Source organism: Oryx dammah, unplaced genomic scaffold (assembly GCF_014754425.2).
Source record: "Oryx dammah isolate SB20612 unplaced genomic scaffold, SCBI_Odam_1.1 HiC_scaffold_25, whole genome shotgun sequence".
NCBI classification, from domain to species: domain Eukaryota; kingdom Metazoa; phylum Chordata; class Mammalia; order Artiodactyla; family Bovidae; genus Oryx; species Oryx dammah.
The window spans coordinates 97,682,303-97,709,633 of record NW_024070209.1 but is presented as its reverse complement, the minus strand read 5'-3'; the positions used below and the strand labels follow the sequence as shown (position 1 = coordinate 97,709,633).

Below are 27,331 nucleotides of genomic sequence, written 5' to 3'. Positions count from 1 at the left end.
ATGCCCACAAACAACACGCATACACTGCCCCCCCACCCCCACCAAGGCCCAGCAACCTTGCTGGCTGGCGGCACGTGCAGCGCGGATCTGGGCATGCAGCCACTGGGCACACTGAAGCACACGCGGGGCTGCAGTCACAACACAGAAGCTTGCCTCCTGCACACAGGAGGCAGTTTGCACCAGCTCCCTGCACACTCGTGCCTGGCGTGCTCAGAGGGCCACCTGCATTGCTCCAGAGGGGACAGGCCTTGCTTTCTTAGGGTCCAGCTCTCACATCTCCAACCGAAGAGCCTTATGTGGCTCCCTACTGCCCATGGCATTGAGTCCCAATAAGACAACCTCTTCAGCGGACTTCGAAGTTTCTCCAACCTGCTCCACCCCACCCAGGGCAATCTTTTTTGATTCTTCCTCATTCTATCTGCACTCTGCTCTGGCCAGCAGCTCTTAATGCATTCCACACTAAACCTTTGCCTACCTGCTGCTCCTTACCCCAAAGCCCTCCCAGCTCCTCACCACCTGAACCTTATCTCAACCAGCCCTGGGAGCTCACAGAAGTCAAGCTGCCTTGAAGCTCCCCAGACTGCTCTCTCCCTGAGGCCATGACTTCCCATGTGTCAGTCAGACCAGAGCTGTAGCAGGTACCAAATATTACAGCTTTCATGTCACACCTCAGCACAGGCCTGGGCATCTCAAATACCCTTAGAGATCTGAACTCAGGTTGGAAGTTGACAGAGAGTTTCTATGACCACTTTTCCAGTTAATGTGGTATCTCTATCTATAGTCACTGTCTCCCCTGATCCCGACTCCAACCCTGGGAAGGCAGAATGTTAAATATCATTTCGTAGAAGGGAAACTGAGGCCCTAGAAAGGAAAGCAACTTGCTTAAAGGCCTACTCCAGTCCAGTGTCCCTAAACACCACCATGCTGCCTGCTTTAACCCCTCCACCTTGGCCATCAGGTCATCACAGAGCAAGCCCCATCTCTGCTTCATTTTAGATCCATGGATGTTAGACCCATGGCCCTCCCCTCCAGCCATCTGGAAACATAAATGGATGCTATTGGTCTGATGGGTCCTTCCTCAGAGAACATGGCCAGTGGAGACAGGGCAGACTGAGTCAGACATCAGAGTGACCTTCCTTGAAAGAAGGTCATGGGTCAAGAAGGCAAAGGCAAGGGATGACACAGAATCCTTTTCCCTGGAAATTTCTGGGAATTGGCAGCCTTTACCCACTCCTGCTCTAACACCCACCACCTTGGTCCAGGCTGGGTGGGGCCAGAGGCAAGGGAAGGGAAAAAACGATCAGGCTCTCCCATGGTTCCCAGATCCCTTTCCCAGCTGCTCCATGCCCTACCACATGCCTGGGTGCCATTCTTACACTCTCACACCTGTGTGCACGCCCACACATACATATCACACACCGTGCTGGTCACACAGTCACAACCTGGCTTCTTTTCCTGTGGGACAGAGGCCGGACAACCTCGAGGACAAAGGTTCAGGACTGGGGAAGTGGGGGCATCAGGGTAGCCCTGAGTGTAAGTGAACAAAATCTACCCATCCAGAAAGGATTTGGGTTCAGATCCTCAGACCTGAAGGTAGGCTCCCTAGGGGCTGGGAGACAGCAGTAGAGGATGGAATGGAGATTGAAGGAGAGCTGCTAGAAAGGAAAGAAGGGATGCAGTATGGGGGAGAGAGAGAGTGAAAAAGGAGGGAAGCGCCATGCAAGTGCTGGAAAGAAGAGGGCAGGTGGGATGAGCCCCACTGTCCCCTTCCCAGAAACGACCACCTGCGGGACTCAGCGCTCCCTGGGGGCAGGCTCCGCCAGCCCTCGGCCACACCCCCGGTGGCTCTGGCACCCATGGTCCGAGTGACTTGGACGGAGAGACCCGGCTCTGGCGACCCAGGCCGATGCTCCAGGATCCGGCCCCACCTCCCTCCCGGCCTCGCCCGCCCGGCGATCTCTGCCACCGCTTTCAGCCCCTACTCACCTGGGGACCCCGGGCGGGGCGCGGTTGGGGCGCGAGGGCACCTGAGGGGGAGGACCGAAGGGGTCAGGGGAAGCCCCCGGCCTGGAGGGCACGGGGGGCGCTCCCCCCAGGGCGGACCCAGCAGGCGGAGGCCCAGGAGCAGGGCCCCGCGACCCGGGCCGGGCTGGGGGCACGGCAGGGGCTCGGCGCTGAGGCGTGGGGCTGGACGTGGGTGACCTGCGGGCGACAGAAACAGAAGGACAAGCAGGGGAAAGATGAGCTGCTCCGCCCCACACCGAGGCCCCGCCCCCAGCCTGGTGCCGGCCACGCCCATGCGCGCAAGCCCCCGCCCCTCTCGGCCCTGGGTTCTCTCGGGTGTTTAAGCCCGCCCCCCCGCCTCTCCCCGGAAGGCTCCAACTTCCCTGCTCCACCCCGCCCGGCAGCCAGCGCTCCACGGCAAGCCCCGCCCCGCGACAAGCCCCGCCCTCTCTAAGCTCCGCCCCTCGCTCCAGGTGGGAGCCGCCCCGGTGACGCGGGCGCGCCACTGCCCGGTCCCGGCCCTCCTCCCGCGGGCCCCGGGCTGGGGGGCTTTGGGGCCGTGGGAGCCGGCCCTGGTACCTGCGTCCGGTCGGTACGCTCTGCACCTGCAGCCAGGAGTCGTCCACAGGCGGGGGCATGGGCGTGCTGACAGTGGTCGTGTTGATGTCGCCGATGATGCTCAGCGCCTCTTTCAGCGCGTGGTACATGCGCAGCATCTCGTCACGCCGCTGTGCCTGCTCGGCCGACTCCTCCATCAGTGTGTTCTGGTCCCCGCACGAATACAGGTTGGCCAGCAGCTCCGAGAAGATGAATTCCTTGGTCTGCGAGTGGGCAAAGAGAGGAGAGGATTGGACCCCTAGGCCTGTACCAACCAAATTTGCCCTCCCCTCCCCGGCCCTTCTAGGAATGGGAGCTCAGGTATGGGGCTCTGCCACTGCCTAAACTTAGAGATCTCCCTTGCTCCCCCCCCTCCCCCACTTGCCCTTTTTCTCAGATGATCCAGAGAAGAAAAGTGAACTGTTCAGGTCATAGATCTAGGACCGACACCCAAGGGCTATTAATATCACACATCAGGACTGATTACTCAGCTTTATTCAGCCTCAGTTTCCACATCTGTAAAATGAGGCGAATGAGTACTAAGTTGCTTCAGTCGTGTCTGACTTTTGGCGACCCCATGGACTGTAGCCCACCAGGTTCTTCTGTCCATGGGATTCTCCCGGCAAGAATACTGGAGTGGATTGCCATGCCCTCCTCCAGGGGGATCAAACCTGCATCTCTTACGTCTCCTACATTGGCAGGCAGGTTCTTTACCACTAATGCCACCTGGGAAGCCCAAAATGGGTAGTTACACCCTTTCCAAAGATTTGTATGTTCCACTGGACCGAAATAAGGAAAATGACAGTTTAAAATGTTCTGAGCCCTTGAGTACCAGATGTGAATGTGTGCCAGGACTGGGTGAAATACAAGTCTCTGTGTTTAGGAGGTGGGTTAATGTTCCTAAAAATCCCTCAATGTTTCCTGGTCCAGGCTCTGGAATATTTGTGGAGGTTTTTTATGCCATTGGCTTGTGTCTCATTTATTTGTTATTTAAATATACGTTGAGCACCTATCACATGCTGGGAACTGTGTTGTTATGCACTTTATAATCATTTAATTCTCAATTCTATTATCATCCATATTTTACAAATAAGGAACCATAGGCTCAGAGAGGGTAGCTGTTTGCTTAGAATCACACAGAGAATTTGTGGCAAACCCAAGATTTCAACACAGTTCTAATTCCCCTAGGGCTATGCTTTTTCATTAAGCTACAGGTGGAAGTAGTTCTGGGGGGTATGTATTTCAAAACATGGTCTGGGAGTTCTCAAAAGATGCAGATTCTGAGCCCTTTCTGGAAAAATTTAAGCATGTCTGGAACAATTTGGTTGTGTGAATCTATAGAATAATATGTGAAGCTCACACAACGTTTCTATCGGACAGCTCTGGCATGGACCCCTGCCTCCCGCCCCAGATTCAGTCCCACGTGGCTGGCCTGTGTCTACCCGAGGCCAAGCCGGCCACCCACTTCCCTGGTCCTACTGCCCCCCAACAAGGTGGTGAACCCACATTGTTGATCATGAGATGCATGATCGTCTTGGGCATGAGGTCCCGGACAGTCTTGTTGACGATGGCCATGTATGAATCCACCAAGTTCCGGATGGTCTCCACCTGCCGCTCCAGCTGTGGGTCCATGGAGTGCATGAAGCTGTCCGAGCCGTTCTCCTCCGTCTCACTGGCCTGCCATTAAGAACAAAGGGCATCAGGGTGGCTAGGCCCTCAAAGCCAGGTACGAGGCATCCCCAGGGTCCCAGCCCCTTCAAGGATGGCTAGAAGCTGGAGCACAGAGAGATGCAGCTGGCCTATATACAAAGACACCAGCTCCCCCATAGCTCTGGGTCTCTGGGCACGAGTGCCCACCCTAGTGCCTCTCAGGACCCCAGGCCCTCATTCAGCCTTGTCTTGGCTCTGACTCTAGTACCTAGAATTTGCCTTACTTTTCCAGTCCGTAAATTAGGAAAAGGACATCTCCAAGGTCCCTTCCGGATTCTAAAGACCTGGCCAGATCTGGCCCCAGGCTAGAGATGCCTGGCAGAGGGTGAGGGAGGGGCACACTCACTTTCTCTTTGTCCTGGGAGGCCCACACCAAAGCCGCAGAGGTCACCACATCAGCATTGCCACCACCGCCGCCACCACCAGTGAGCATAGCCGAAGCAGACACACATAGAGAGGAAAGAGGAGAGACTGAGTAAGCAATCTGGGCACTGCACCCCAACTCGAAGGCAACTCTCGACTTTGTCACAGTGAAAGAGGGGAGAAAAGTGAGGGCAGTCACAAGACACCACCATCATATGAAAGGGATACAGGAAACGCCATCTGCAGCAGAGAAAGGGTCATGTAAAATGGCATTGGAGAAGGATGGGAGGAAGGCTTAACTGATCCCACCTCGGGGCAGGTAGAGGGAGGATCCCTGCTATTTCTGAGCCCAGTACCTCAAAAATATGGCACGACTTGGCATCACTGAGGGTGGCTCCCCTGCAGGACCCCTTATTTTAAGCAGCTTGCCCCTCCCTTACCTCCCTTGCCACTCACCCCAACACGCTCAGGGTACACGCCAGCCCTTAGAAAGGAGGCCTTCCAGCTATCCACCTCCTCCTGTGTCTCGCAGGCCAGCTCCAGCTGCCTATAATCCTTGTAGACATTCCTGCAAGGTGGGGCCGGTGGTGAGGGAAGACAGGGCAAAGCCCCTTCACCTTGGTAGTTAAGGGCACGCATGGACAGGGGTCATCATGCCTGCAGGGCCAGTCCTGGCTTTCTTATTTCCCAGCTGTGGCAAGTCCCTTCCTCTCTCCCAGCCTCTGTGTTCTCATCTGGAAGATGGGTTAATAATAACAATTCCTGGGACTTCCCTGGTGGTCCAGTGGTTAAGACTCCATGCTCCCAATACAAGGGGCCCGAGTTCAATCCCTGGTCAGGAAACTAGATCCCACATGCTGCAACTAGAGAACTTGCATGCCACAAGATCGAAGATATTGTGTGTTGCAACTAAGGCCCAGCACAGCCAAATAAATTAATAAAAAGTTAAAAATAGTAACAAGTCCTTCCTTTTAGGGTCATTGTGAGAATTCAGTGAAATGAGCAGTAAAATACTCTATTAGAAAGGGACTGAGGCCTCATCAAAGGGGCACCCGTGACAGTGCAGTCCTTGGTTTAGATCTCAAGCCCCATTGCCCCCCTCCCTGGCTTTCTCCTCTTGGCAGCTGTATTGAATCCGGATCTCTGAGTGGGAGAAAGGCCTCTAGAGTCAGCCCTGGGTTGGGAGGTGAGAGGCCTGGTACTGACAGTATCTTACCCAGGGCAGTTACTAAACAAGTGCTTGTAGAAGGGGAGGAAGGAGGGAAGGAGAAACAGAAGGGGAAAGGGACGGAGGTCAGGTGGGCAGGAGAAAGGAAATGGGGGTGGGGGACACAGGCCAGGAAGGAAATCTTGACATGAGTTTAGCACAGAGGAGAAACTCAATAAATGTTTGTCAAATGAATGACTTGCTGGGGGGCTCAGGGCAGGTGCCTCTCCCTTCTGGATCTGTGGGCCCCATGGGGGCAGGCGGGCACCTCTGCTCCGTGTTGAAGAGGGCAAAGATGTGCTTGCTGGACATGAAGCCCTTCTCCACGTCCCGCAACTTCAGGTTATCCACGGACAGCATGTACTTCTTCTCTTTCTCCTGAGGGAGAGCAGGGAGTGGTGGTGAGGTTGACGCTGTTCTCTGCCCCCACTTCACTCCGTAAAGATGCTCTGTGCAGGGGCAAGGGGTTGGGGTGGGCACCCGGGACTAAGGACCACCAGCCCCCTAGAACTGTGCAGGCGCTATCTGGTGAGAGCCTGGCCCCAGAGCCCTGGGCCTGCTGGACACCTTGGCTCAAGCCCTTCCCACCACCTCCGCATTCGTGCCAGAGCTCAAGAGCCCAGGGTGGTGAGGCTGAGCTTGGCTTCCACATCCCGCCCCAAGAAGCGCTGGATACAAGCCAGGCCAGCCCCAGCCAGGGACCCCCACACTCGGCCTCTCTCGTCCTCGGCCTGGCCAATGGGGCCTGTGCTGGATAAGCCTCTGACTTCATTTCCTGACTGGAGAGACAGGGAAAGGGGGGGTAGCCACCAGAGCCTGGTGTCTTCAAAGGGCTGGCTCAGCAACCCCCCCACAGCCGCCCATGTGTTAGCAATCAGACAGACACACAGCACAAGCCTGGAGGTGGTGAGTGTGTGCAATGTGCTGCGTTGCGTTTGTGCACATCCATGCCCGCCAGAGCACGTGCCCTCTCACCATCGTCCCTGTGCCCGTGTGTCCTTCTGTGTGAATGAGGGTGCCTGAGGAAGTGCCAGTCCGACCGTGTGGGTGAGCATGTTTGTATGCGTGCGCAGCTTTTTAGGTATGCACAGCACTTATAAATATCTATGTGTTTGAACAAATGTGCCTCTGGGACATGTACATATAGTTTACATAACGGACTGAACCTGGTTTATCTGTATGGTCTGGGAGGAGCTATGCTTATCTGTGGGTGGCATGCGGGTGCCAGGCCTATGCGCACATGTGTCTGTAGGCTGCTCTGTCCTACAGACCGAGGGGAGGAGCTCCGGAGTCTGCAGAGGAGGTACCCGGGGATGGGGCTCTGGGAGGAGGGGAAGGGTGTCTGCTGCCTGTACCCCATTAGCCCACCCGACTCCACTGGGCCCAGGCCCCGGGGTGGGGCGGGGTGTCGGTGTGGGTTTGGAGGACTCTGGGCCTCGCCCAGGGTCTTGGGCGGCAGGGTGGGGTAGGGGCGCTGGATTTAGGAGGACCCTGCTCCCTGTCGTCCTGGTGTCATCCTACCCACCTCCCTCTGCCTGCCCCCAACCCACCACCCACCCGCCTGACGCGTCCAGCCACATAAAGCCCTCTTTATGCCAGGCGGGTGGCCGGGAGCCCTGGAGGGCGGCTGGGGGAGGAGAGGAGGAAGTCGCACACACCGCCAGGGAACATCTGGAAACATTCGAGGGAGGCCCTGCCGCCACCCGCCCTGGGGTTGGATCCAGTGAGGAGCAGCCTCCTCCTTCCCGCAGGCCGGCCCCCTCCCCAGGCCCCTCCTTCCCAGCCACAGCTCCCGCTCGCCCCTGCCACGTCAAAGGAGGCAGAAGGGGAGCTGGAGCAGAGAGGGGACCCCGGACCGGTTGGGCTGGGCTGAGGGGCCTTGCATCTCCGGGACACGGGGCCGAACTCACACCCGACGGACAGACACTGCTGCCTGGATGGATCGTGGGACCCCCTCCACTCCGTCTACCCAGTGTTTAGACTATCTGTTCAGGACTCCCAAATTGTACAGTAGTCTGCACATTGGTTAGGCTGGGCTGGGTTAGACCCTCGGCGCCGCCACTGGAGACCTGGACCGACCCCCGCCCGCCATCCCACAACTGGAGCCTGGAGCAGGGACAGGGGGTTTGGGGGGCACAGGGTGGAGGCTGGGAGGAGGCACCGAGGGAGGTGGGGGTGGGGGGCGCCACGCTGCTGTGGGATGGGGTGGGGGTGCTGATGAGTGGCGGAGGGAGACTGAGAAGATGGGGGGTCAGTGAGGGCTGGGCTGTGTGCGACCGTCTGTCTGACCAGAGGGCCATCCAAGTCCTGAAGAGCAGATAGCTGGTGGCTGGGTGGAGAAGGGGGACAGATCAGCCTCCCCCCAGTCCAGACCACCTCTGTGACCCCAGGGGTTTTAGTGCAAAAAAAAAAAAAATCCACTCACATCCAACACACACAGGCACCCTCACCTCAGCACCAACACCAGCTCAGAAACATACATTCCTGCATTCAAGTTTTAAATCGCACATCCAATGTCCCACGCACACACAAGTGCACACACACACACAAGCTCACACAGACACACACTCACACCCACTCACAATGGAACTCTGGTCCTCTCCCATCCTTACATCCCCCATACATACAATACATATTCTCAAACATGCCACACGCACGTCCTTGCTCCTGGAGCCCACTCGCCACACAGACACACCAGCACTTACACACTGAGCACGGGCACACGTGGTCTGCACACACAGACCCTCATATACCAAACATGCCCTGATGCTTATAACCCAGATGCTTTCCTGTCAAACACCCACATGCCACGTCCACCAGGCCCCCACCTCCCAGCACTCTCTGCCCACCCCACTCCCACCCCCACAGACAGCGCCAGCATCACACGTGACTCAACTCAGATGTACACACAAAGCTCCCAAAAGACACCCTCCCACGTACACACGTACGAGGACGAGGTGGGGGGGGCCTCTCAGATACGCTTCTTTCTCCCCCACAGTGTAGACAGTCGTTGGCCCTCAGCCCCAGCTCACAGTGTCCCCCGGCCCTGTGTAAGGCACTGCAGCACAGGGGCAGCAGGCGTTGTGGGGGCCAGCAGTCAGCAGCCCCCATCCACGGCACACGTCTAGGGAGCCTCCCTGGGCGGCAGAGCAGGAAGCGACCCCCACCCCCCGCGTGCCCCGCCACCTCACACTCCATCCCTTCAAGGGGCCCCGGGCTCTGGGAGAGGCCAGGGTTGGGGTAATGAGGTCCAGATGGCTTGGCGCCCCTGCCAGTGACGACAGAGGGGGCCTGCCCAAAGTGGGGAGGGGGGCCCTGCCTCAGGCAACTCAGAGGGGGGCAGGGATCACCGAGGGGGGCTTGGAGACCAAAATCGCAGACTACCACCCCAAGCTCTGCTCCCCGCTGTCCTTCCACGGAGCCCTCGGGAGGAAGAGGGTCCCCTCCCCCACCCCTTGGCCAGCTGGAGTTCATTACCACAAGCCACCCCCCACCCCTCCCCACTCCATCCCAGCCTTCCCTCTTCTCTTTGGTCACCTCTGGAATCCAGATGTGGAAGCCAAATAGACTGGTTCTTAAAGGAGACCAACAGCAGGGGAGGGAAGTGGCAGGGGGGTCTATGCCTGGCGGGCAGGGAGAGGCTCGGTGTGGCACCTCTGTGGGCCCCATTGGTCTTGGACCCTCCGGCTGGAGGCACACTGGGCATCTCGCTTGGACTGCGGGGGCTGGGGGACTGGGGTGCAGGGGTTAACACTGTGTCTGGCAGCTGGACTGTGAGTGTCATGGGCCTGTGGGGGCCACAGAGGAGCAGGCACGCCCTGGAGCAAGAAAACAGGAAGGCTGAGGGCCTGGTGGGTGGGGTCAGAGAAGGACGCTCAGCACCCCTGCCCACCCTCTCCAGAGCGCTCAGCCCCCAAGCTCCCCCGTCCAGCCAAGCCATCTTCCCCATCCTGCCTGGATGAGCCCCCAGAATTGCCTGCTTATGGTCCTTACTTCCCACCTTCACTCAAAGCTCTTTGATGGGATTTTTAAATACCCCTGTTGGGAGACATCCCTGGTGGTCCAGTGGTTAAGAATCCGCCTTCCAAAGCAGGGTACATGGGTTTAATCCCTGGTCGGGGAACTAAGATTCCACATGCCCTGGGGCAACTAAGTCGGTGCACTGCAACCAAGTACTGGATCCAGCCAAAAATAAGTCAATCAATCAATGAAATAGATATCAAATACTCCTATTTGGTGGTCCAGTCCACTCCAAGCCTGTGGCAGGATCTAAACCTGACTCTGGCCACCAGACAAATCCCCTGATGACAAGTGTCCCTTTACTTACCTCGTCATCCTTGTACCAGGACAGATTCTCGGCAGTCAGCACAAACCAATACTCCTTGGAGCCTCCCTTCATGATGCCGATGTTGTTGATGGTTAGCCAGCCCTTCCGGATGACCTGGAAGGTGGTGTGGTGGGGGGACAGGAAGTCACTGGACAGAGGCCAGGATTCCCCATGGAAGATGGGGTAGGCGGAGAGAGACACTCAAAAGGCCACCCCTCCCTCAGCTTTTGGAGGCCTGGCTGGTCAGGGATGGTAGGGGCCAGATCTGCCCTGGTTTGAACCACAAGTGAACAGAGTGGAAGACAGAGGTCAGTTCAGGATAAAGAGCCTCTTACAGTCAGAGCCATCTGAGTAGGCAACTGGTGACCTTGGTAGGGGATGAGCTCCCAGCACTAAAAAGTGTGCAAGCCGAGTTTAGGTGGCTGACTGGGCAACATGAGCCAAAGTATATCTTCTCAGCTTAAGAGTCAGCTTATTCAAAGACTTGTCTCAGGGACTTTGCACATGCTGATGTTGACTCTGCCTAGAAAACACTTCCTCCTGTTTGCCTGGCAAATCCAACTCCATCCTCTGGATATAGGCTCAGAAGTCACATTCTCAGACAGGCTCTCCCTGGCTTCCCAGGATAATCAGAACCCATATTATAATCTTTCATCATTCCCTGAAGTTTTCTTCTATGATGATGACCGGGATTTTGAATCTGTGTGTGTGTGTCTGATTATTAGTTCATGTCAGTCTGCCTTGCTAAACTGTGAACTCTCTTCCCTACTGGTGTATCCTAGTACTTGGCAGTGTGCTCTGCAGACAGTAAGTGATCAATAAATATCTGTGGCACGAATACACGAGGGCTGCCACGGTGGGATTCTAAGAGTTTTTGTCTCCAGGTCCCAGATGGGGGGTGGTGGTGGTAGAGTGGGAGGCAGGGGTAGGGGGTTGCTGAGCACAAATTGCCTAGACTCCCCTTCCCCGGGGAAACCCAGAGTCATGGGCAAAGGTCTCTTTTCACAGCAGGAAACAGCTGGCCCTGGGACCATCCTGAGCCATCAACACAGATCTGGGCCTGTGGATTCTGGCCCAAGGGCAGGGCCATTGACTAGACCCTGGTGGCGGGCCAGACTGAGGGGATGAGGGAGCTGTTTCCACTCCCTCCCCCAAACCCTGGCCTCCCTGGCTTCTCCCCTGAGCACCCAGAGAAGACAGAGGAGACTGAGGCTAGCAGGAAAGCCCTCTGGGGTCAAGCCTGCTTCTGAGGCTCTCAAAGCCTGCCCTGCCCCCAGTCCTCCTGTACCCTCTCTGGCTTCCCTGAGAAGCCTGTGGAGAACTCAAGTCACACAGCAGATCACAGCTAATAGCTGCCTTAGCAGTTAACAGGGACAAAGAGCCAGGCGCCTCTCATGAGTCCTCTTCCACCCTGTCCCCGTCTGGAGAGGACCCCCTCGGCATCTTGTCACTGTCTTTGGAATTGAGTCCGAATACCGTACCTTGGCCCTCCATCTCCAGCATCTGACCAGCAGACCTCTCTGCCCTGCTCCTGCCTTGACTCCCAGCCTTTGTGCTCCCTCGGCCACCGCAGCTCTGCCCTCCTCCCTGCTCATCCAAAACCCCTTTCCAGACCCTGGGCACCGGGAACCTCCTGTTCCCCCTGGGGCCTGACTGCAAGCCCAGTCTACAAGGGGCAGGACTAGAGTTTGGCTCCTGTCCAGGGGCCAGCACAGTGTAGGCCCCAGTGAGTGTCCGCTGAATCGAATTGCCCTGGGATATTGCATTCATGAACTCCTTCCTTTAATGAGCATCTACTGGGTGCCAGGCTCTGCACTGGGGGCTAAGGATTTACTGGTGAACAAGACAGACCCAGCCCTTCCCCTTAGAGGGCTCAAGAGGGAAATGATATAATGTCAGTAAGTACACAAGCATCTAGCTGATCACAGACACTATGGCCTCTGGAAAAGCTCAGACTCTAAGGCTCAGGGTAAAACTAGGGCTGAGAAGTGATGTTTCAGCAGACATCTGAAGGACAGAGCAGGTGAGGAGGCCCCGGTTTCTTGACATTTCATTCATCTCTTTCCTCAACTCTCTGGTAGGGATGCCAGCTTATAAACATTCTCTCTCATCCATCCATCTCACAGATACTAAAGAGCTCCTACGCAATGCCAGGTCTCTGCCAAACATTCTGGCCCACTCCAGCCCATGTGGTCTCCCTCTGGATGAAGGAGATGCTTAGCTCATGCACACCAAAGGACAGATTGGTAGGATTCTGTGTGTGGCTAAGCCTTGCCTCTGGCCTGAGTGCCTGTGTGGACACCCATGTGTTGCTGTGTGCAAGCAGCTCAAACCAAAAGGTGTCCTCTTTACCCCTGAGCATCCCCACTACAAATGGGTCCCCTCCTCCCCCTCACTATACAAACCAAGAGCCCCAGTCCTGGTACTCACCAGAATCTCATCCTGCAAAGAGGTAACCATAGCAACCGCGAGAAGCATCGGGAGAGAGGAGAGAGGGTTACTGAGGCAGAGTGGGAGGCTTGTGGCTGGCATCTGACAGGCTCCCTGGCCCCTGTGGGGCCCTTCCTCTTGGGGGAGGGGGCTCTCAGAGCTTGGCGTCCATCCGGCACCCTCCATCCCTCCGGCTGGGGCACTGGAGTTCACTCACCTGGTTCCCTGAAGCCTTCTTCTTGTTCATCTGGTTGCTTCTCTGCTGAGCACTAATGAGGAGAGAAGGAAGAGTCCCAGAACCTCTCTCCAGAGGCCCAGCTTCACTGCTACTGTTCAGTGGGTACCAGACCCAGAGGCTTGCCCCCAGCAGGCCTGGGCCACACACACACACACACACACACACACACACACACACACACAGAGTCACACAAACTGTCACCTTCTCTGACCAAGGAGCACTCACTTGGCAAAGCCTATGAAGTCCTCATGGTTGGTATTCATGTAAGCCAGCTCAATATCGATGAGGAGCATGACCTTCAAGGATACACAGGTCAGCAGGCAAATGGAAAAGATACCATAGAGTTTTAAAATGCATGAACAGCTGGGAGAAGCATACTTGCAGCATATATAGAATCCATAAGAAATAAATCTATAAACCATAATAAACAAAGATATCCATAACAGTATCCATAATAAATAAAGAGTTCCTAGAAATCAATAAATGGAAGACAAGAAACACAAACCAAAATAGTCAGAAGAACCTGAATGGGTAATCCATAGAAGAAATGCAGATAACCAATAAGGATATGTAAAATATGCTCCCTCTTGTTCACAAAGAAATGTAAGTTAAAATGGGACCCTTTTTGACCTCTCAAATTAATAATAAATATTGGGACCAATGTGGGCACAATTGTAGGAAGACATACCATAGATGGAAGTATAAACGTGTATCACCTTCTTGGAGGGCAGTTTGGCAATATATGACAACATTAAAATGCATATACTTGGGACTTCCCCAATGGTCTAGTGGTTAAGAATCTACCTTCCAATGCAGGGGATGCAGGTTTGATCCCTGGTCAGGGAACTAAGATCCCGCATGCTGTGGGGCAACTAAAGCCTGTGTGTCTTAACTACTGTGCCCACGCGCCGTAAAGCTCATGCTCAACAAGGGAAGCCCGTGCGTGCCACGACGAAGATCCAGCACAGCCAAAACTGAAACTGAAAAGAGTGACTGAGGACAGCACCGTTGTGGAGAAGGAGTGTATAAGGATGAGGCTGGGGACTGGGAGCCAGAAGTGGGTACAGACGGAAGGATGACAGGGAGATGGACAAGGAAAAAGGACTCACTTGTGAGCTCTGTGAGAGCTGTAAGGGGGCCTGCTTACTTCTGTTCCTCTCAACCCAGAGGAGCACTCAGTGGACATGCCTCTTATTGAATGAATGAATGAGTATTTGATAGATGACTACATAAAAGAAAGGGAGGGTGCCTATGAGGGGGTGTATGGTGACCCAGAGAAACAAGAAACAGAGTGAGAGGCCCAAAGAGGGATGATCAGAGTATATAAAGTTGAGAAGCAGATGGTAGGACTGTAAAATGGAACAGCTTCTGTAGAAAACGCTATGGCAGATCCTCAAAAAATTAAACATAAAATTACCATATGATCCAGCGATTCCATTTCTGGAAATACACTCCAAAGAATTGAAAGCAAGGTCTCAAAGATATATTTGTGCACCAATGTTCATAGCAGCATTATTCACAATAGCCCAAAGGTGGGGGGGGGGAACCCCACTCAAATGGATAAGCAAAATGTGGTCTACCCAAACAATGGAATATGATTCAGCCTTAAAAAGGAGAGTTATCCTGACACGTGCTACAGCATGGATGGAGAACATTACACTAAGTGAAGCAAGCCAGACACACAATGACAGTTGTTGCTTCCTTCCATTTATATAGGCACCGAGACTTGTCAAATTCATAGAAACAGAAAGGAGAATGGTGGTTGCCAGGGGCTGGGAAGAGGGTGGGATGGGAGTCATTGTGTTTTGTTTTTGTTTTTTTGCTGTGCCATGCAGCATGCAGGATCTTGGTTTCCCAACTGGGAATCAAACCTGAGCCCCCTGCATTGGGAGCGCAGAGTCTACACCACTGGTCTGCCAGGGATTGTTTAAGGTGGAGGTAGGCAGAGTTTCATTTTAGGAAGATGAAAAAGTTCTGGAGATGGATGGTGGTAATGGTTGCAATCTGAATGTCCTTAACACCACGGAACCAACACAATTTGAAGTGGGTAAAACAGTGAAATTTATGTTATGTGTATTTTTTTCTCACAATAAAAGAGAGTAAGAGAGAAGCATAAAGTTAATATGGGGAGAGAAAGTGTAAGAGAGACTGAGGCAGAAGAGTCTAACTGGGAAGAAGGAGGTGAGCCCAGGGGCAGGAGTTCAAGGCCAGGGAAGAGCGGGCAGTGCCAAGTGGGCTCACCTGCTCCTTGGTGCGACCCTCACGCTCCCGGATGTGGGTGGTCACTATGCGCTCCATCTCCTCCCGCAGGCGGGGGTACTGCTGGAGCTGAGAAAGGGTGGCAGGGGAGAGAGCCAGGTACACAGCGGGCATGGGCAGGGGGCACCCAAAGCCCACCAGAATCCAGGGTGGGGTGGGAGGGACACACCGAATGCCCAAGACTTGGGGGCCCAGGAAGCTGATGGCACCAAGCCACGGCCACCCCTTTCCCTCAGTCGTGGGATCCAAATGGCAATTCAAGGGTCTTCCCGGGTCTGAGCCCTCTTTACTAGCCTACCTGGGCAACTTCATGGGGCCTGGTAGTTCCCATGCGCACTAGTGCCTTGGGAATCAGCCTGCTCCTCGGCAGCCATCTTGCTGGCAGCCATCTTGGAAGCAGACCTATTCGATTGAGGCCTTTGTTTGGGGGCACAGTTGGCTCCCCAAACGTTCACTCATCCTCAGGGCTACGCTTTGCCTTCTCAAAGGCTTCCAGGCACACTCAGGTGGGGAACCAGGCAGGTAAAAGCCTGCAGATTACTATCCAGGGAGAATCTGGGGAGGGCAGGGCCTAAGGTGCCAGCTGGCCTCCTGAGTCAGGCTGGGGACAGGCAATGCTCCTTGTAAGAGCTGGGGAAGGGGAGGTAGGGGAAAACCAACAGTCACACAAGGGCCATGCAGGAGGCACAGGCATGCATGGGGGGTGGGGCGGCATGCGGAGTTGGGGGGGCCAGCAGCATGAGCAGTACCCTGCGGGGGGCCTGATTGGGCCCCAGGCCTTCATGGTAGAATCCACCCGACTCTGCTTCCCTTTGCATGCCTTGGCCTGGCACATTTGCCTGGCTCTGAGCTGACTGGCCAGCCTGCCTGTGTCTGCCCCACTCCTTTGGGGTAGAAGTTTAGCAGCACCCTTCTCCCACTCCTAGTTTTTAATCAACTGAGGCCAAAGGGGAAGTTGTTTCAAATCCTTGGCCTATGAACTCTGTCCCCAACTCAGCCAGGCTCTGGACAAAACCCAGATGGACTCCCCCTTAAAGATTCTGTTGAATGTCACCTCTTCCAGAAAGTCCGCCATGATAACCTCTATGTCCCCTCCCCCACCCCTTGCAACACACACCCTCTTCCCTCACCGAACTGGACTGTAATTGCCCTGAAGGCAGAGGCTGGGCACACCACGGTGCTCAAAGAGGGCAATGTTGAAGGAATGAGTGAATGAATGAAGGATGGATATCTCTGCCCTCCTTGCCAGGGTGAGCAGACATGGGCTCCTTTGCCCTGTGGCTCATGAATCAGAAACTCCTCAGAAAGGGGGACTCGCTGCACTGCTGAGGACGGGAGTCTACTCCCAGGGACCTGCTCCTCTGCCGGGCGGGGCTCAGGCCGGGCAAAACTAGACCCACACCTTGTCCCTCTTCCTATGCCTGGCTCAGGTCTCTCAGGCGGATCCCCCTATGTGGGAAGAGAGTTGAAGGTTAGTGTGCCTGGGTCACAAATAGGGATTCTGAGGGCAAAAAGGAGGCCAAGGAGATGGGGTGAGGTCTTCAGGAGAGGCAGGAGGGTGGGGAAGAAAGCAGCATCCTGGATGTCAGCCCAGGAGAAGCAGCCTTGAGAGATGCCACATTCCCCCCAATCATCCCATGACTCTGCCAAGGGTGTGGCTCATGTGGCCAAGCTTAGGGGACCTGGGAGAGAGGCAGCCTGAGACCAGGGGCTTAAAAACAAATGCTGGCTGGAGGGGTCCCGTGGACCCTGCTGCCCCACAAAGCTCAAGGATGCGCTGTCATTCCTTTCTAAGACTGAGTCACGGCTACCAGAAAAGCCTCCTCTGAGATGGTCCCAAGTGCTTCCTCCCAGGGTAGGGTTGGGGTAGGGGCAGGGAGGGAGGAGGAGGGAGCAATCTGCCAAAGAGCATGACCAGTTCTCCCACTAACCTCCTGGACGCCACAGTTGTCAAGTTTTCCACGTATCACAAGTGACAGGGCAGCCTCAGCCCCTTTGAGCAGTTCTGTTCCCTTTGAGTATCTTTTTCCATTCTGGCTGCCTCTGAGCATTTCCAGGACTTTCAGCCAGTTTTTAAAATGGATCTTTTCTCTCTCAGTTCTTGGCTAAGTGGGGCAGTCAGCCTGGAGCCCACTGTTTAGGACTCAGGAACGCAGGTCGTGGAGCCACATGGCTCTGGGTTCAAAGCCACCCCCCTGTCCTGCTGACTGTCCTTGGAAAAGTGATTGGACCCCTCCAAGCCTCAGTTTTTCCATGTGTGAAATGGGGTAATAATAGCACCTTCCCTCTTGGCATTGTTGAGAGGATTGAGCAGCACACCCTGTGCTGGACAGTAAACTCCAGATTTCATCCAGAGATGAAAACTCTAAGCCCAGCAGGGCTAGGAATAATTAGCAGAAGGGGGTTGCTAAATTTGGAAGACTTAGGGAGGAAAAAAAAAAAAGACGAAGATGGGTGAATTTCGCTATGTAAACCAAAAAACTACTATGCATTAAATCAATCAAAGGGCATTTTTAAAAATAAATAATTTATAAGCTTTCCTCTCTAAAGTCTTTGTTGATCAGTTGTCTGCTTACAAAAACTTACCAACTCACTATAAGAAATCTGAATATGACTGAAGTTTGTGAAGCAGAAACAGAAAAATTCCTATATTCTTTACCTTCTCAAAATGATTAATAACTATGCCTTTAGAACTTTATAATTTATGTAGGTTATTATATTATATTTTACTTTTTGTATATTTATCATTTATATATATTACTTTCCCCCTAAATTCTATAGATTATTTTCTGAAACCTGCTTTTCCCCCCACAGTACATTGTGGAAGGACATATGAATGGAAATAAATAGCCCTTGCTCATTTAACAACTAGTCTTTCATTGTATAATACTATAATCAATATCCTCTTGACGGACATCTGGGTTGTTTCCAACATATTACCATTTACCCTAATTACTGCTTTTTTGGAATGCAATTCAGCAGTGTTTCACAATTTTTATATCTAGTAATCAGTCTTCAAGGAATTCTGTCCTAAGGAAATAATCCTAGAGAAAGAAAATTAAAATTATTTATACACAAAGATATTCATTGCCAGGGTATTTATACTATTGAAAAACAGGCAACAATTTCAGCGTTCATCAATAGGAAAATGGTTAAATAAACCATGACAGAATAAATCTATTCAATAGAATATTATGCAATTATTAAAAATGCTCACATTGACTTTGTAATAACACCCACCAAAATGTGGGGAGAAAAAGCAGGACACGGATATATTCACAATGTGAATACCTAATAATGTACATAAATCTATGTATAGAAAAAATAGTTTGGAAGAATAACTTGGTTAAAACCTTTTGGAGGGCAAATCTTCCAGAAGTTACCAAAAGTGTGAATGCTTACATCCATTGACTAGCCAGTTCTATACTAAAAATTTGCTCTAAAGAAACAACAGGATAAATATGCAAATACATTTATAAAGCTATTCACTGCGGAACTGTTTGTAAAATGAAAAACAAAAAATTGAAACAATCTAAGTGTCCGTCAATAGGATATTGAATATGTAAATCATGTCATATTTCTACAGTGGAATACAGTACAGTTGCTCAAGGGCATAGTCCTTAAGTAGCTACTGCAAGGATTTCAGTTCATACTATTCAGCAAAAAAGAAGAGTCCATGGATCAGAGTGGTCAGTGTAATCTCTCTTTGGTTAAAACTGGTGAATATTTGTAATTAGTTAAGGAAGGAGTGGTGCTAGCAGTTATCTCTAGGGTTGTGGGGTTATAGGGACTTTTGCATTCTCTGTGCAGTTTGGATATTTTGGTAGCAGTCATGTATGATCAGAATGAAATCAATACTGCTAATTCCATTTTTTTTTTTTTTAAGGAGCATGTTTGTGGCAGCCTGGATGAGAGGGGAGGTTATATATGTAGTTTATATATGTACAGCTGAGTTGCTGTGCTGTGTACCTGAAACTATTGGAACACTGTTAATTGGCTATACTCCAATATAAAGTTAAAAAGTTGAAAAAATGAATAAACTAGTTAAACCTAAATAAATAAAAGAGGAGAGTATTTACAGAAAATGTATGAAAGTCTCAGTGTGGTTCTCTTGAAAGGGGGGGTTGTTGCCTCCTTTTAATTCTTAGGGGCTTTCCAAATTTTCTCTATTTGAGAATGTATCACTTTCACTAGGAAAAACCAAAATTGAAAAAAAATTAGATATATACTGTCTTCTTTTGTAAAGAGATTTGAGGCAGCTTAAAATAAATGCACGGGACTTCCCTGATGGTCTAATGGTTAAGACTCCATGCCTCCACAGCAGGGGGCTTCAGTTTGATCCTTGTTTGGGGAACTAAGATCTCACATGCATGGTGCAGCAAAAAAAAAAAAAACTCAGTATTTTTTAGTTTAACAAAAGTTAAGATCATATTGCTTAGTAGTCATGATGTTGTGGGACCATGATTTAGATGTCATGATATATACTCCACAATAGAGAATCCAGCTCAGATTTGATTCCACCTGGATCAGGCACTGGACACTAATTTGCTTAATCCATTCCCATCCGGCACAAAAGTGAGAAAAAGTGAGACAGGATTGTGAAAGGGGTGCACAGGTCTGATTGTGTATGAGCCACAAAAACCGTGATACCTTACTTGAGACGTGAAGTTAAAGCAGAAACTCCCCCACCTCCCAGCATAGGAGCTTTCTCAAACACAAGCAAGGCTGGACTCATGCAGGCCTCTGGGAAGGACTGCTTTAGATGATCTGGTGAAAAATCCCCCAAATGCCCCGAAGTAGGCAAATAGGAAAAAGGCATCTGAAAGGTCAGAGACTACTCAAAAGAGGCTGACCCTGGCAAACGTGTATGGATTGCAATCAAGGGAGTAATCCAATATGCTTTTAGGGAAATTAGTGTTGAGGGACTGGGATGGCTTCCCTGGCCCAGGAGGCCCTGATCCAAGACCTCTTCCCCTGGTGTCCATAAATCTGAATCCCATTCTGCTGTTCTTTCCTGAGACTCGGTTTTGTCATCTGTAAAATGGGGATAAGACTATCTACTGCTTAGGACTGTTCGAAGGATGAAGTCAGATAACAAGCGCAGGCACTTAGCCTAGTGCTTAGCACACAGTAGGTGCTCAATAAACAGCATCCAGCTCATCATCATTGCTGTCCAAGGGGCCACGGACGGTGCTTGGGTGAGAGCAGTCTGCTAGGCAGAGGTGGGGACTTGAAGGAATTATGAGGACTGTAGACCCAGGGTTAGAAGCTGGCACCGGACCTCAGAGCCAGGAGCCACCTGGGCTGGCCTGGGTCCACCTGAGTGGCTGAGAGGTTGCCAGGCTTGCTCAGCAGCTGGTTGCGGCCCACCACAGGAGGCCCTGGCCGTGAGGAAGCCATGGCCAGGACCCAGCCCCTCCCAGGCGGCCATCATACCTTTTCGCTACACTTTCTGATGGTGGCCGTGAGCTCACTGACTACCATATCCACACACTTGATACTGGGCTCTTTAAGCTTCTGCACCTGCTTTTTCACTGTGGCTTCAAAAGCGAGGTCAGGTGTGAAGAGGCCCGTCCTGCACCCAGGAGGAGGGGGAACAGGACGGGGTGCAGCCAGGGGTGGGTGGGAGAGGAGGAGGAGGGGAGTGAAGGCCAAGCAGAGCCAGGGTGCGGGGTGGAGGATGGCAGGGGCACGAGGGAAGAGAGAGAGAGACACCGACACAGAGAAAGAGAGAGAGGAGAGAAGACAATGTGAGCGTTGGGCCTGGCCCTCCTGTTACCACCCAGACTGGCACCTCCCGGGTGTTGCCAAGCACCGCCCCCCACAGGGCTCTGAGGGTATGGGAGGGGTCTGAGGGACCAAGCCCCGGCCCCATCCAAGGGCCCTTACTGAGTTCATATCCTTTCCCAGGGCTTGGCTCCGCGACTCTTCAGCTACCCTAAAGCCTGCCCCCTCTCTCTGTTCCAGCGGCGTCTTTGTCACAGCCCAGGGTCCTGCTGAGGAGCTGACCCAGGCCCGGACTCCACTCACCTCCGTTCTGTTCAATGCTAGGTTTCCCAAAACCTCTTGTATTTGCTTCGTCCCACCTCCAAAGCCCAGCACCATTCCCTATTTGCCAAGGTCGTGGCAGCCCGCTGCCCAGGCGGTGCACTGCACAACTCCAGGGGGCGCCATTTACATAGACTATGGGGCAGAGGATGCCTCCCAGAGTTGTGTAGCTGCCTGGTCTCCATTCTCTATTTCCTGCTCTACTCCGGCTCTTCCCTTTCTCCTCAAGGGGCATCCTGTGCCTTTCCTCTAATGGAGTCTGGAGGAGCTCAGTTTGGAAAGACAGAGAGAGAAGAGGAAAGACAGAAAAGAGTGAAGATGGTGATAGAGAGGGGCCAGGACAGCTGTGGGGAGGGGAGAGGAAGGGAGGCTGGGGGGTGGAGTCCAAAGCCTTGGCTCGGAGTTACAGCTCTGCCACCTCCGAGCTCACATGACCTTGGGCAAGTCACTTGATCTCCCGAGCCTCAGTTTTCCTGCTGTGAAATGGGTACCATCTTCCCTGCCCTGCTCTGCCCTCCTTGAGTGGTTCTGTGAGGCAGATGGAGGAGGATTCTGTCCCTGGAAGGCTGGATGTGGATGGAAGGGATAGGGAGGGTCCTGAGTGAGGGTCCTGAGTGAGGGTGGGGGTGAGATGGGGAAGATGAAGGACGGTGGGGAGTTGGGGTACCTGCTTGACCTGGGTCCTCTGGATCCCTCTGGCCGTCCAGGCCCCTAGGGTGGCACTCAAGAAGGTCCTGTACCTCTTCTGTCTCCAGGACCAAGACTTCCCTGAGACCCCTCCCCGGAGACCCCAAAGATGACCCCACCCCTGGGAACAGGAAGGGGACTGAGTCCCTTCTCTCTGAGCTGGGAGAGCTCTTGGTGGGCTTTTGGAGCAAATAACCACTACCATACCTGTCTTTCCAATGTCTAATCCCTTGGTCCCCCCAGCCTGGGGGCCGGGGCTGGTTGAGGCCCCCTCAGAGAGTCCCACTCTCCTGGACTGCGGTGGCCTGCCTCCCCCACCCCGCTGAGGTCTGTACATGCTACTAGGGGGCAGTGGGGTGGGGTGGGGAAGGAGCGCCTGGCAGCAGAGCAGAGCGGAGCAGAGGTGGGAGGGGCTGGCCGGGCGCCAGTTACCTTCTTGGTGCACTGTCTAACGGTGCTGATTAGCTCCGAGATAACCATGTCCACACACTTGAGACAAGGTTCTCGGATCTTCTTCACCTGCTTTTTCACAATGGTCTCAAAGGCCATGTCTGGGGTAAAGAGCCCGGTTCTGAATGCCCGGAGCAGGAGAAGGGCACAGTGTCACAGGCCAGCTCCTGCCAGGAGTACCAGGCCACGGCCCCATCCCGACCCCCTGAGCTCTGCCCTCGGGGTCCTCCCACTACTCCTCTCTGGGCTTCAGTGTTCCCATCTGTAAAATGGGCAGGAGGGACTCTAATGAAGTTCTTTCAATTGATGCTTTTCAGGATAAGACAAGGTTTGCTTATAGTTGGTGTGTATGTCCTGCTTTGTCTTCAGATTCTGTTCCTAAAAAAGGTTCTGTGGCTAGAAATGGTTTGAAAACTGCTGAACTGGGTTGTCTCTGAGAGCCTTACTGGGAAGAAAGCATTTTATTTTAAGACTAGGAGAGAGACTTTTTTTTTTTTTCCTGTGCCTTAGCCAATGCAGTCTGCAAATTCATGCCAAACCTTGGAATGGAACCTGCATGAAAGCAGCAAAATTTTGGTCTGGTTCACTGCCTAGGCACATAGCGGGTGTTTTAAATTTTCTTGTTGAAGGACCAGTGTAGCTCTGGATCCCTGGAGCAGAGGCTAAGATGTTAAGGACCGGTCTATTTCCCAGTCTTCCTTACTGCTCCACTGTTCTTGGTGTTGGCTGGAAGGAGGGAAATGGGGCGGAATGGGGCCAACTTTGGGCTAACAGGATCATGGGAGGGTCTGGAGGGTTGAGAGGCCTCATTCCATCACAAAAGGTTCACAGACCAACACCTGGTAGCCTATCTCAGGCCCTACCCATTGGTTTGGGCAACTTTGTGCTGGAGATGACTGATGGGAGCTGTCTCACCTTGGCATGGGCAGGGGACCCAAGCCCAGAGGGTGCTTCCCCTGCCACCTGTACCTTGGGCTGTACCCAAATAGTCTAGCCGCCAAGCCTTGTGCCCAGGAACAGGCAAAGGCAGGCAGCAGGCTGCAGGTATTGGGGTAGCCCGGGTCTCCTATCCAGTGCCCCTTGCCAGAGCCTATCCAAGCTGAAAGCCAGAAAAGTCGGGGTTGAGGAGACTGGGCACTAGGGCTCTTCATCCTTCCCAAGGGGAGCTCACTCCATCACTCCTCTACCTCTGCGCTAGACCCTTTCCTCCTTCCAGGGTTCGGCTTCCCTCCCCGGTCCCCATACGTGCCTAATGCCATGGATATTCTTGATGGCATAGCTGATCTCCCTTCGGAGTTCCTTCTCGTCAAACTCCATCTGTGTAGGAGACCAAAAGATGGTTGGTCAGGGCCTCTGTTGGTATTTGGGAGGTCAGGACAGGCTCCACCCCACTCCCAGGACTGGCACCAGGGCCTCTAGTGAAGTCAGCCAACATATGTGTGAGAGAGTTCTAGGTAGGTGAGTGGGTGGGAGGGAGGTGAACCCTCCTGCCCCAGGGTGAGGGGCTGCCTACCTTGACCAACTCGAAAGGGAAGCGCTCATGGAAGATTCGGTTGATGCGGGCTCCCCCCGACAGTTCATAGGTGTCGATCTGGTCCCCTGAGCCTTCGATGCGCTTCTCAAAGTCTACAGCGAACTGCTGGACCATCCTGGGGAAAGAGTTGTGTCACCTGAGGGGGCAGCAGCAACCCAGTACAAGGAGCCCAGGGAGAGACCCGGTGGTGCTGAGAGGCTGCGGGAGGGGCAGCTCCGCGATGGGGAGTCAGGGGTTGGGGAGGGCCTCACTGCAGCAGAGCCTTGGTCTTGCGCGCTGGGTCATCAGGGCGGAAGTTTTTGTACTCCTCCACCTCCTTCTCGATGGACAGCAGCTGGCTCTGGAGTTTGTTTCGCAGCCCTGGCAGTGTGTCCCTGATGTGGTTTGTCAGTTGCTGGGGGTAGGGGCGAGGAAAGCATGAAGACCATGGTCACAGAGACCCAGAAAGCCCACAAGACCAGGCAGGGACCAGGATGTCTGGGGCCCGTGTGGACGTGGTGAGGTGCAGAGCCACAGCCCTGCCCACCACTGCCCTGCCCACCACTGCCCTGTCCACCGGAATGAAAGCTGCCTGGCACACAGTAGGTGCTCACAGAGGTGTTTTAATTGAACTAATGAGTCAATAATACCATTTTTAATAGAAGCCAGAAATTTAGATTTTTATTGGAAATCACCTGGTTTTGATTAATTCAATAGTGTTAGACACCACAAGAGCCAGATGAAATAAATCAGGGGCAGTGGTGACTGGAAGACTGCCCCCTTGCGCCCTCTAGGTTTAAGGCCTCCCTTAAGGTAATTCTCAAGTTCTGGGACTCACTCTGGTTAGGTCAGCTCACACAGTGTCTCCCTGAACTGCACAATGACTGTAAGAAATGGGTCTTATCACCATTTTACAGATGCAGAAATAGAAGCTCAGAGAGCTGGAAAGTCTTGGTGGGTGAGTGGCGAAGCTGAGATTGGAAGCAAGGTGTATGGCCTCCAGGGACCCCAACTTTGCCCCATGTCACACTGCCTCCCTACTGTCAACACACACACACACACACACACACCTCAGTGATTCTGGAAGCCCCATTCCAGGCAGAGAAATATCCAAGAAGTCTCCTGGGATCACCTGTCCCCAGATCAGCCTCTCCCCATTTCAGAAGGTACCAAGGTCTTCAGCCAAGTACGCTCCAGTCCCAGCCCCTAAGCCCAAGCCCTTGTCAATGACACCCTCCATCCTGGAAGGGTGCCAGGGCTCCCTTCCTGGCCCCAGTCAGGGAAGGAGCAGCGAAGCTCGGGTGCTACCTCGCTGTGGGACAGTGGGCAACCCTCCCAAAATACACTTCAATGACTCTGTTCTCATGCTGGTTTCCCAGACTTCATCCTGGCCTGAGCCCCTACCTGGTTGAGGACCTTCTGCAGGTAGGGCGTGCCCATGCGGTCAGCCAAGTGGCGGTAGGAAGGGTGGGAGAGGAAGAACTTGCGTTCAGCAGCCAAGGCAGCTGTGATATCTTTCTTACCATCGATGTCCTTCTGGCTTCGGTTCACGACTCCAATGTAGCCTGTGGGTGCGGTGGAGGTCAAGGGGCATTCAGCCTTGCAGGGAGTGAGGGGCTGGAGGTGAAAGGGAAGGGCTGTCACATGGGTCAGGGCCATGGCCTACTTACCTCTGCGGAGCGGGAGCAGCTTGTTCTCCAAAACATCGCGGGCATCTGTGCCCTCATCCATCAGGTCCAGCTTAGTGATGACCCCGATGGTGCGCTGACCTGGGGGGGAGGGTGTGGCAGGAGAGGGCTGTCTACACCCGCACTCGCCCTCATACAGGAGACCCCAGGCACTCCCGATCCCACCACACTCCTGCTATTTCCCAGCCTGTGCTCCGCCCCCCATTCATTCTCCAAGGTGGCCCAAACGACTTTTAAAGGCGTAAATATGATCCCACTGCTATTCGCTTAGATCCTCCAGTGGCCCCCCCTTACACTGTGAATAGACCCCCGGGGCCCTGCGTGTCGGCCGCCTGTGGGAACCTACCCTGGGGGTCCACCTCCTTGGCCACCTTGAGGGCATCAGAGTTGGCCAGGTCGGAGTTGGCCGGGGACACGGCCAAGATGAGGCAGTTCTCCTTGGTGACGAACTGCATAAGCATGTCCCGGATCTGGAACTCGATGTCGGGAGGTTGGTCCCCCACCGGGACCTTGGTCATTCCAGGCAAGTCCACTAGGGTCAGGTTCAGCACTGGACAGGGCGGCGAGAGGGCGGGCTCAAGGCGAGGGGCGTGGCCGTGGGCGGGCGGATTAAGGAACAGGGCCGGGCTTAGAGAGGACTTGTTTGGGGGCGTGGCTGTAGGTGGGTGGGGTTAGGGAAACCCGGAGGGCTAAAACGGAGACCCGTTAGAGGCGTGGCCAGAGGTGGGCGGAGCCACGGCTCGTTGGGGGGGCCCAGAATAAGAGTGAAGCCCGTGAGGCAATAGCTAGGGGGCGGGGCCAAGAAGACGGTTTCCCAAGGGGCGGGGCTCGGCGAGAAAGCTGAGAGGCAGGGGGCGGGGTCAGGGCCAGATCTCACCGTGCGGCGAGTAGACGCGGAGGTTGATGGGCACTGGAGAGATGCCCTTGTTAGTGCCGGTCACCCGGTCGGTCTCAGCCTCAATCTCCAGGCGCACCTCTTCGAAGTCAGTGAATTTCTTCCCCTTGCAGTGCAGAAACTCGGCATATTCTGCCCCAGAAGGAGCCGGGCGCGGGGGAGAAAGCATCATAACCAAAGCTTACCTGAGTTTCATCTCCCACTGGGAAAAGACCCCCCTCTCTCTCTCTCTCACACACACACACACACACACACACGCGCGCACACACACACACACACAACACTGCCTTCTTCTTCCTCCCCCGACAACAAGGACTCCTCTCCGTTATGCCTTGTTATCCCCGCTGTTCAGATGAGGAATGAGGTCCAAAGAGGGGAAGCCCATACCTGTAGTAGCATTGACCAGCTGCAGGACCAGGGGCCGTCGCGTGACAATGCCAGATCCTCGGGGCAAGAAGTCCCTGCAGTGAATTGGGGAAGATAGGAGAGTCAAGATCTGAGGAGGCTCCCTGTGTCCCAGGGACGCCTGTCCTGCCACCGGGGCCTCAAAGCTCCCCAGAAGTGCCTCATCACATCTCAGCCCAAGGGATTCATGACGGCGAGAGGGCAGCTGAGAAAGGTGGGAAAGACCACCCTCAAGTCCTCTGGGTCACAGATTTTGTGAGTCTGAACTGACCCTCAGACCTCTCTCACAGTCTGCCCTGTATTGGTTCTGAGCCAACAGGAAGTCCCTGCCCCAACTCAGTCACTGCCATTCAACTCAGGAGAAACTGAGGCATGAGGTGCCCCACCCCAATGCCCAAATGTCTGGTGGCCACAGAGTGGGTGCCAAGGAAACGGAGCTGCACTTCGTCCCCTCCTTTCCGCTGTGCGGAAGGCAGCATCTCACTTCCCCTTTTCCTAGCCCCATCTGGC

The 27,331-nt window shown here is 53.9% G+C and overlaps 1 protein-coding gene across 15 annotated transcripts in view; it reads right to left on the bottom strand.

The window, feature by feature from the left end:
* DNM1 (dynamin 1) overlaps positions 1-27,331 on the bottom strand; it is a 43,496-nt gene that overhangs the window by 2,382 nt on the left and 13,783 nt on the right. For 6 of the 15 annotated variants that reach the window (XR_005718460.1, XR_005718462.1, XR_005718461.1 and 3 more), the window contains exons 2-21: positions 26,804-26,877; positions 26,399-26,548; positions 25,868-26,071; positions 25,504-25,602; positions 25,238-25,398; positions 24,106-24,248; positions 23,834-23,969; positions 23,570-23,637; positions 22,303-22,441; positions 15,118-15,204; positions 13,102-13,172; positions 12,856-12,907; positions 12,639-12,650; positions 10,209-10,322; positions 6,150-6,259; positions 5,131-5,242; positions 4,658-4,669; positions 4,108-4,278; positions 2,610-2,825; positions 1,987-2,202 (exon numbers count right to left, since the gene is read on the bottom strand). Coding sequence is in view for 9 of the 15 variants with exons in the window: in XM_040225242.1 (XP_040081176.1) it covers positions 1,987-2,202; positions 2,584-2,825; positions 4,108-4,278; positions 4,658-4,669; positions 5,131-5,242; positions 6,150-6,259; positions 10,209-10,322; positions 12,639-12,650; positions 12,856-12,907; positions 13,102-13,172; positions 15,118-15,204; positions 22,303-22,441; positions 23,570-23,637; positions 23,834-23,969; positions 24,106-24,248; positions 25,238-25,398; positions 25,504-25,602; positions 25,868-26,071; positions 26,399-26,548; positions 26,804-26,877 (2,373 nt within the window). In the remaining 6 variants the exon portion in view is untranslated. Of the gene's footprint in view, positions 1-1,986; positions 2,203-2,583; positions 2,826-4,107; positions 4,279-4,657; positions 4,670-5,130; positions 5,243-6,149; positions 6,260-10,208; positions 10,323-12,638; positions 12,651-12,855; positions 12,908-13,101; positions 13,173-15,117; positions 15,205-20,571; positions 20,711-22,302; positions 22,442-23,569; positions 23,638-23,833; positions 23,970-24,105; positions 24,249-25,237; positions 25,399-25,503; positions 25,603-25,867; positions 26,072-26,398; positions 26,549-26,803; positions 26,878-27,331 lie in introns of all 15 variants that reach the window. The other 9 variants (XM_040225242.1, XM_040225243.1, XM_040225245.1 and 6 more) reach the window with 2 other exon arrangements.